General features: G+C 54.8%; 1 protein-coding gene across 1 annotated transcript; it reads left to right on the plus strand.

Moving 5' to 3' along the window:
* Positions 1 to 414: 414 nt before the first annotated feature.
* On the plus strand, positions 415 to 8,145 carry LOC129402172 (leukocyte elastase inhibitor-like). Its single transcript, XM_055127599.1, has 7 exons — positions 415 to 521; positions 983 to 1,159; positions 2,887 to 3,024; positions 4,464 to 4,581; positions 5,614 to 5,756; positions 5,889 to 6,056; positions 7,631 to 8,145. The coding sequence occupies exons 2-7, from the start codon at positions 992 to 994 to the stop codon at positions 8,033 to 8,035; spliced, it is 1,140 nt and encodes a 379-aa protein (XP_054983574.1). The 5' UTR covers positions 415 to 521; positions 983 to 991; the 3' UTR covers positions 8,036 to 8,145.
* Positions 8,146 to 9,064: the final 919 nt, after the last annotated feature.

The following is a 9,064-nucleotide window of genomic DNA, read 5'->3' on the forward strand; positions in this document are numbered from 1 at the left end:
GCGGGAGGGCGGAGGTGCGGGGCCGCGCGGGGTCCCGGGTGCCGCTCCCGGCCCGTCCCCGCCTTCCCCGCCAGGACCCTGGGCGCACGCCCCGTCCCCACCTGCCTCACCAGGACCCTGGGCGCGCCCCTCCCGCCCCGTCCCTACATTCTCCCACCAGGACCCTGGGCGCGCGCCCCGTCCCCACCTGCCTCACCAGGACCCTGGGCGCGCCCGTCCCGCCCCTTCCCTACATTCTCCCACCAGGACGCGCCCCCTATTCCCACCTTCCCCATCAGGACCCTGGACGCGCCCCCTCTCCTCTCCCCACCTTCCCCACCAGGGCCCTGGACGCGCCCCCTCTTCCCTTCCCCCCCAACCAGGCCCAGGGCGCGCCCGTCCCGCCCCGCCCCGTCCCCACCCCCTGCCCCGCCTTCCAGGAAGTGCAGCCCTGCGGCCGCGCCGGGCCCGCCCGTCCCTCGTCCTCCGGCTATAAGGCGGCAGGCCGGGCCGGACCGGACCCAGACCCCGCGGAGGAGCAGGTAGAGCCGCCGGGGGCCGGGGCTGGGCGGGGCGCGGGGACCGTCCAGCTTTCGGCCCCGCAGTCCGCGCTGGGCAGCGCCCCGCGTCCGTGCGCAGCCTGGGGGTCGGGAGACCCCGCCCTGACCGCGGCCCCTGCGCGGTGGGGTCCAGCTGGGCGTGTCCCTTCCCGCTGGCGCTGACCCTGTGGCCGGATCCTGTTTCCTGGCCCCTGTGGCCCCCTCCCGGCCCTGGGGACACTGACGGGGCCAGGCGGGACGGGGCGTGGCAGTGGCCCCTAGAAGGAGTTTGGGGGAGACTTGGGCCCCTGCAGCCGAGCTGCCCTGCGGACCCCTCGGGCAGTGCTGGCCACGCCCCTGGCAGCAGCGATGGCCGAGTGGGGGCTGTGGGGTGTGGGCAGGGGGGTGGGGTTCACGGGTGGCCCCACCGGCGGGCTGGGCCGCAGCCTCTCTTCTGTCCCCAGCCGGTGACCATGGACCCGCTGAGCGCAGCCAACGCCCTCTTCGCGCTGGACCTGTTCCGCGCCCTGAGCCAGGACGACCCCGCCGCCAACGTCTTCTTCTCCCCCTTGAGCATCTCCTCGGCGCTGGCCATGGTCTTCCTGGGCACGCGGGGCAGCACCGAGGCGCAGCTGGCCAAGGTCAGGCCACGCGGGCTGCTCTTGCTCTCTGACATCGGCGTCACGGTGCCGGGTGGCGGGTGGGGGGGTCGGGAGGCACAGAGGCTGGTCCCAGCTCCGGCCAGGACGGTCCTTCATGGCAGGCTGGCAGCAGCTGGGGCCAGCACTGGGCACCCAGGCCCCGCAAGCCTGTGGGTGTCTGAGGCAGGCAGTGCGGACAGCTGTCCCCGGGGCTCTCCCGGTCAGGACCCTCTGGGACTGGGGCTTTGGTGGGCGACTGTCGCTGTGCAGTGCCGCGCAGACTCGGGCATCCCGGCAGATCCCAAGGCTGCTCTGCACTTCCTGTCCTCCTTCCTGACCTGGTGTCTGGCTGCAGGGGTGGCCCCGGGGACAGTGCTGGGCCAGGCCCTGCACAGTGCACATGGACAGTCCTGGAGCAGGAGAGGCGCTTGGTGGGTGCTCGGGGCTCAGTCCCGGCTCAGTGCTCAGGGTCACTCCCGGCTCTGTGCTCTGGGGACCCAGTGCAGTGCTAAGTTAGAACCAGAGTCAGCTTTTGCAAGGCACCACCTTCCTCCCCCCCCCCACCCCCTACCCCCATCATCTCTTGGGCCCTGAGCCCCAGTCGATGGGGGGCACTTCTGTGCTGGGCAGACTCCAGCTCTGGTCTGGGGCCCCCGCTTCCCCTGGGCCTGGGGAAGGAGCAGCGGCAGCGAGAGTCCCTGGAACACACCTGCTCGATCCCTGACGCCCCTGACACCGGGTGGGAACTGAGCCCTGGGCTTAAGGTGTGAGTTTGTTCCTCTGGGAAGTTTCTACTCCTGAGCTCATGGAAGCTCGAACCCTCCTGTCCTCACAGTTGCCCCTTTTAAGCATCTCCCGCACCCCCGTTTACCACTCACAGTGCCCTCTTGCAGCCAGGCTCAGCTGCTCGCCTGTTTCTTGCATGGCAGCAGGTCAGTTATGGCAGCTATGCAACATTCCCTGTCGGAGGGAACGCTGGACTTCGTACTCGTAGGCTTTCTTCTTCCTGTCTCTAGCAAGGAACCAGCTGACCTCGTAAAGCCCTAACGATCTCTTGATATGAAATTGATTTGCAGGAAACTAAACTTGTGCCATAATCTCAGGCTGCACAAGTTGTTTTTCAACCAGTGAGTTCCTGCTGCTCTTTGAGTGATGAAGAGGAAGTCCAAGGTCTCGTGCTCCTGCAAGAGCTTATGATTGCTTATGTCCGAGAAATTTGCATAGGCATAAAGCCCGCTTGTTTGGGTTTCTTGGGGGGAAAGGAACACAGATTTGTAGAACTATTTAGTTTACTAACTCATATTTGTGGGATTATAATTACAACCAAAACTGATACAGAAGCTGTTTCTAATGTTTGAATTCTCATGTTTCACAAAATGATATATTTTATATTCGTTATCATTTGTTTCCTTGGAAAATAATGTATTTGGGGGCTGAAGAGATAGTCCAATGGGTAAGGTGCTTGCCTTGCATGAGGCTGGCCCAGGGTCAGTTCCTGGCACCCAATATGGCCCCTGAGCACTGAAGGAGTGATCCCTGGGTTCAGAGCTGGGAGTAATCCCTGAGCACCACCAGGTCTGGCCCCAAAACAAAGATAATAATAATAATAATAATAATGTGTTTATTGGGGAATTATCCCTGAATGTAATTTAAAGGAAAGTAATTGAAACGTATTATATTACAATAAAAAGTAAACAGGTCCGGAAAGAACGTGTCCTTTATTTCAGACCCTCCATTTCGACACGGTGGAGGATATTCACTCAAGATTCCAGAGCCTGAACGCCGATATCAACAAACGTGGGACTTCCTACATTCTGAAACTGGCCAACAGGCTGTATGGAGAGAAAACCTACAGCTTCCTCCCCGTGAGTACTGGGTGCTGAGTCCTGCAGTTCCCGGGGCTGTGCGGAGATTTTCCCACACACTCACGCTAAGGAGTCAGTTCAGATTTGTGGAAGTGTTTAAAAAATGATGCATGTTTAAAAAATTATGGAGCGATAACACAGCAGGATGTTTGCACAGCGGTAGCACGTGGCCGACCCGGGTTCAATTCCCAGCATCCCATACAGTCCCCCAAGCACCACCAGGAGTAATTACTGAGTGCATGAGCCAGGAGTAACCCCTGAGCATCACTGTGTGTGACCCAAAAAGCACTACAGCACTGTTGTCCAGTCATTTATTGATTTGCTTGAGCAGGCACCAGTAACCTCTCCATTGTGAGGTTTGTTACTGTTTTTGGCATATCGAATATGTCACGGGTCGCTTGCCAGGCTCTGCCGTGCGGGCAGGTAGCTTGCTGGACTCTCTGAGAGGGATGGAGAAATCGAACCCGGGTCAGCTGTGTCCAAGGCAAAGGCCCTACCCACTGTGCTATTGCTCCAGCCCCTACATCACTAATCACCTCAAAACTTATTTTGTAACTTTATCCAAACCCAACCGAGAAATCATTTTAACAAAAGTAAATCAGAAGTAAGTAAAGAGCAAGTAAAGTAAATAAAAAGTAAGTAAAAAGCCAAAAAAAAAAAATGATGCATGTTTAAAGCCCAGTGGCCGCTGTCCCCTGCTCATTGCTGGGGTTTCATTTCAGGCTCCTGCGGGGGGGGGGGGGGCCAAACCCCGACTGCTCTATGAAGGTGACCTTGACCCCAGCTCTCCTTACCTCGCACAGCATTTGCGTGTTGATGAAGATTTTAGTCAGAGTTTAGGGAAGAATTGGTTTAGTTTTAAAATACACTGGAGAGGGAAACATGAGCACAAAAATGTATAAATCTGTAACTGTACCCTCACGGTGATTCACTAATTAAAAATAAATAAATTAAAAAAACATGCCTATATTGATAAATATATTTACGAGAAATCCTAAAAAAAAATAAATAAAATACACTGGAATTCTGCATACTTAAATCCCGCTCACACAGTAGATGTATGTGTGTGTGTGCGTGTGTGTATGTAATAAATGAGTAAAAAGCTAGAATTTTTTTTTTTTTTTTTGCTTTTTGGGTCACACCCGGCGATGCACAGGGGTTACTCCTGGCTCTGCACTCAGGAATTACCCCTGGCGGTGCTCAGGGGACCATATGGGATGCTGGGAATCGAACCCGGGTCGACCGCGTGCAAGGCAGACGCCCTCCCCGCTGTGCTATTGCTCCAGCCCCAAAGCTAGAATATTTTAGTGACAGTGAAATTTATGTTTCTTAGGGCAATTTTTGTGGCACTGAAAGATGTAAGAAAACTGCTTCCTTATGTCATTGCATTTATTTAGGACATTTCTGTCTTTCATTTTTCTTTTTTTTTTTTTAAACAGGAGTTCTTAACTTCGACTCAAAAAATGTACGGTGCTGAACTGGCTGCTGTGGACTTCCTGGGTGCAGCTGAAGGCGTAAGGAAGGAGATCAATGCTTGGGTCAAAGGGCAGACAGAAGGTGAGACCTGGACGGGCCACCCTCCCTCCCCACAGAGTCACGGCAGAGTCACTGCACTGGAAACTCAATGCGATGTCATTGAGACACTATTTCCCACCTGGACATTCATCCAGACCATAGTTTTTGAGTTATGAAATGTTGACTGTAGGTAAAAGAAATAAAACTGGGGAGGGAATGCAGTGGGTGCTACGTTATTCAATACACACACGCGAAGGGTCTCCTTGAAGGGGTGAGTCCGTGTTTACAATCTCTGGGATTGGACTATTTTTCTTCCCCAACATCACATCTAAGAAGTGAGACGTGGTCGGTGGGAGTCAGTCTTCACGGATCTCACCCAGTCTAGGGGTCACTCGGGGCCCCCAGTTCTTTCGGACGATCCATGGCCCCGTGGGACCAGCCACGTGTGGTGTATGTGGTGCCTTAGTTCTGTGGAGACGCTCTCCTGCATCATGGATGTTTATCTTTCTCTCAAGAGTAAACTTCCTGCTGCAGTGATAGGACAGTGGGGAGGGCATTTGCCTTGCACATGGCTGACCCGGCTTCAATCTCTGGCATCCCATATGTCCCCCCAACACCCCCCACACACACTGCCAGGATCATTCCTGAGTGCAGAGCCAGGAGTCACCCCTGAGCATCACCAGATGTGACCCAAAAAAGAAAAAAAAAAAAAGAATAATCCTGGAAGGAGTTGAAGAACTGATACTAGTGATAAAAAACATCTCAGGAAAAGTAGTTTCGTTCCTGGGAAGGATAACCGTTCACAAAACAGGCGCACTGGGGATCACAGTCTCCAGAAGGGGGAGACTGTCTGGCCTTCAGACCCCGTGCACAGGCCATGGGTCACCCCGACCGCCTCAGGAGTTGGCCTGTTCCACGGAGACACAGCCGCTCTTTCCCGACTCAGAACCCGTGGCAGGAAAAGGAACTGGGACGAATGTTCTCGCATTGCCTGTCGGTGCCCCTCCAGGTGCATGGCGGAGTTTAAATTCTCAGCTATGTTTTTCACACACAAAAGAAACTTGATCATTTTAGGGAAAATTCCGGAGCTGTTGGCCGCAGGGGTGGTTGACAGCATGACCAAGCTGGTGCTGGTGAATGCCATCTACTTCAAAGGGAAGTGGCAGGAGGAATTCTCAAAGCAGGCCACCCAGGAAGTCCCCTTCAGGCTGAATAAGGTGAGAATCTCAGGACACACCCTGTGGTCTGCTCTGGGGTGGGGAGAGCTGGTGACTCCAGACACCCTGTGCTGGGGGGGTGGGTGCAGGGAGTGCAGCTGATAACGGGCGCTTGCTTTCCCCCCTGTGCAGAAAGACACCAAAAAAGTGGACATGATGTTTCAGAAGAACAAGTTCCCCCTGGGCTATATCGAGGCCCTGAAGTGCCGCGTGCTGGAACTTCCCTACCAGGGCAAGGAGCTCAGCATGGTCATCCTGCTGCCCGACGACATTGAAGACGCTTCCACGGGCCTGAAGAAGGTGACAGGGCCTCGGCTGCGGGGGTTCCGGGAACCCGGCTCTCCCCGTGTCTCCCTGCTGACTGACTCCACCTTTCTCTCTTACCCTTCCATGATCAGCCCCTATGAAAACTAGCAGTGAGGGGGGCAGGTTGGACAGGCTGTGCCAAATCTCACCCGGTCACCAGCAGGGCATGGCGACTCTCTTCCAGGGTCTGAGCAGCGAGGGCCAGAGTGTGGGGTTGTTGCTACTGAAACAGTTGTGGGAAGGAGCTTCATCGTAGAGGTTCAAGCCCTGTTATCCGCGCTCAGTCTCACCCCAGTCCAGCAGAAGGCAGACTGTGAATGAACTTTCAAATAGCTCTGCGGCAGGAATAGGGCCATGGGCCAGCTGCTGCCTGAGCACTGGTTCTGCATGTGTGAGACCCTGGATGATTGGATCCTCACTGAGAGAGAGAGTGGGGGGAGAGAACAGGGAGAGAGAGAGAACAGGGAGAGAGAGAGACAGAGAACAGGAAGAGAGAGAGAGAACAGAGAGAGAGAAAGAGAACAGAGAGAGAACAGGGAGAGAGAGACAGAGAGAGATAGAACAGGGAGAGAGAGAGAGAGAGAGAGAGAGAGAGAGAGAGAGAACAGGGAGAGAGAGGAAGGCAGTCAGGCACGCTGGGATGCTGAACCCTTTTCCCTACTATGAATTTGACATTCCTTCTACAGGTGGTTTGAAGGCTGTGGCCTCTCTTAGCAGGCCTGGTACCAGCCTGATAAAAGGAGGAAAAAACATCAGATTCCTTTGGTGTCTCTGCTTGCTGTTTGGTTTTTCTCTCCCTTCCCTCCCCAGCCTTGCTCTCAGGAGGGTTTACTCTTAGCCCTGTGTGCCTTTAGAGGATGAGTTAAAATCAGAGAGTTTCTTCTCTGCATTCTGTTTCCTTTCTTTTCTCTTTTCTGACCACACGAGAGTCCCGTAGGGGGCCAGCGGCAGGAGGGTCAGCGGGATGCTGGTTCCGTCTGGCTGTGCCTTGAGGGCCATGACACTGGCGGGTACTTCCTGAGCACTCAGGAGGTGCCAACTGCTTTTTGAACCTTGAGTCACTGAATGCGATGAGTTTGGTATTACCGTTACCCTCCTTTTGGTCATGAAACTAGATCTTTTGCTATTTTCACCTGGATACTGGCTTTTACTGTAGCCCCTTAAGGCTCACAGGCCAACACAGTCATCAATCAGGACAGAGCAGGAGACAGGAGCAGAGGGAACTTGTCCATGTGCCCCTTGTCTCTGGAGCTAGTTGTCTGATACGCAAGCTCGCCTCCCTGGCCCTCACTGGGATGGGTGGGTGGGGCGGGGACTGGCGGGTGGATGGTGAGTGGCTTATGGGTGGGTGGGAGGTGACTAAGAGGCTGGATGGGTGAGGACCCATACCCCGCCCTCTGATAGCTGCAGACACGACTGTCCTTCCATCAGCACCTGCTGAGATGAGTCCTCACCGGACACCCAGGGGACTCACTCGCATCCGACTGTCCGGGTCCCTTCACCCAAACGAGGCCTGACCGCCGGGTGAGATAGTCTCCAGCTCTTTCCTTTGCCCGTGCAAATTCCAGATCGAGGAGCAGCTGACTTTGGAGAACCTGACGGAGTGGACCCGGCCCGAGAACATGCGCGTTGTGGACGTCAATGTGCACCTGCCCAGGTTCAAGCTGGAGGAGAGCTACACCCTCAACGAGGCCCTGGCCCGCCTGGGGCTGCGCGATCTCTTCGACAGCAGCAGGGCCGACCTCTCGGGCATGTCGGGCACCCGGGACCTTTTCGTTTCCAAGGTGGTGCACAAGTCCTTCGTGGAAGTCAACGAGGAGGGCACCGAGGCGGCGGCGGCCACGGCGGGCATGGTCATGCTCTGCGCGCTGGTGCAGGAGGAATACTTTGTCTGTGACCACCCCTTCCTCTTCCTCATCCGTCACAAGGCCTCCGGCACCATCCTGTTTATGGGCAGACTCTCCGCCCCCTGAGACGCGGCCGCAGACGTCAAGTACCAGCCTGGAGAAGTGTCCTTCCGAGGTGGCAGTTTTCTTGTATCTTTACCAATTAAACGACTTCCCAAGCCTCTGTTTTAATTCCATTTATTCGACACTGTTGGTCATTGACACCCATCGACTTTGGTACGAGAATCTGTTTCATCCCTTCTTATATTGAAAAAAAAAATAGTGATGGATGTTGAATGCATTAAGTTAATGAAACCGTCAAGGAAGAGACCAAATTCTTGACAGTATTGAGGTTTATGGAATCACTGTCTTCTCCCAACGGCAGGAAACATACGATTGTGTAATTTATTTTACAGGTAGGAGTGTGGGATAATGACATGGAGACGCTCAGAGTAGAGGGGAGATTTTAAAAGAACTGCTCAGTGAAAGCCAAGATCATACCCTGAGCCAGCTGGGAGGTTGGAAAATGTCCTTGACCGATGTTCCAACATGTGTTCTAAACAATGTTCTACCACAGCACTCCAGCTTCCGGTTATTTCATTAAACAGCCTCCCCTTTCATTCTTCTTTATCCTACACGGTAGTTTGCAGGGCTACCAGGGAATACACAGCAGGGAGATTTACAGGCAGAGGGGGCTACACTCGCCCCATTGGTTTCTGCACAAGCTCTTGACTCCACCACCTGCACCAGTTTTTAGGGTGAAATGGCCTGATTTGGGACCAAAGCAGTGACTGAGGGACTCTGGTTGAGAGAAACCTCAAATCTTTCCACTACGGTAATAGTTAAAGGAGACCCAGTGTAGAGTTATTCTCAGTATTTGGCGACCAAGACAACTCAAGACCCATCTGCAGCTTGAGAAGCTTCCCGGACATGATTTGGGTCAGACGGACATTTCCTGCCCTTCCCGTTCTGTGGTCGGCCTGTCTCCGGGCTGATCTCAGCAAACCTGGGATCGATTCCCAGCATCTCATAGGGTCCCCCAAGTACCGCCAGGAGTAATTCCTGAGTGCAGAGCCAGGGGTAAGCCCTGAGCATTGCTAGGTGTGACCCAAAAAG

Source organism: Sorex araneus, chromosome 2 (genome assembly GCF_027595985.1).
Source record: "Sorex araneus isolate mSorAra2 chromosome 2, mSorAra2.pri, whole genome shotgun sequence".
NCBI classification, from domain to species: Eukaryota; Metazoa; Chordata; class Mammalia; order Eulipotyphla; family Soricidae; genus Sorex; species Sorex araneus.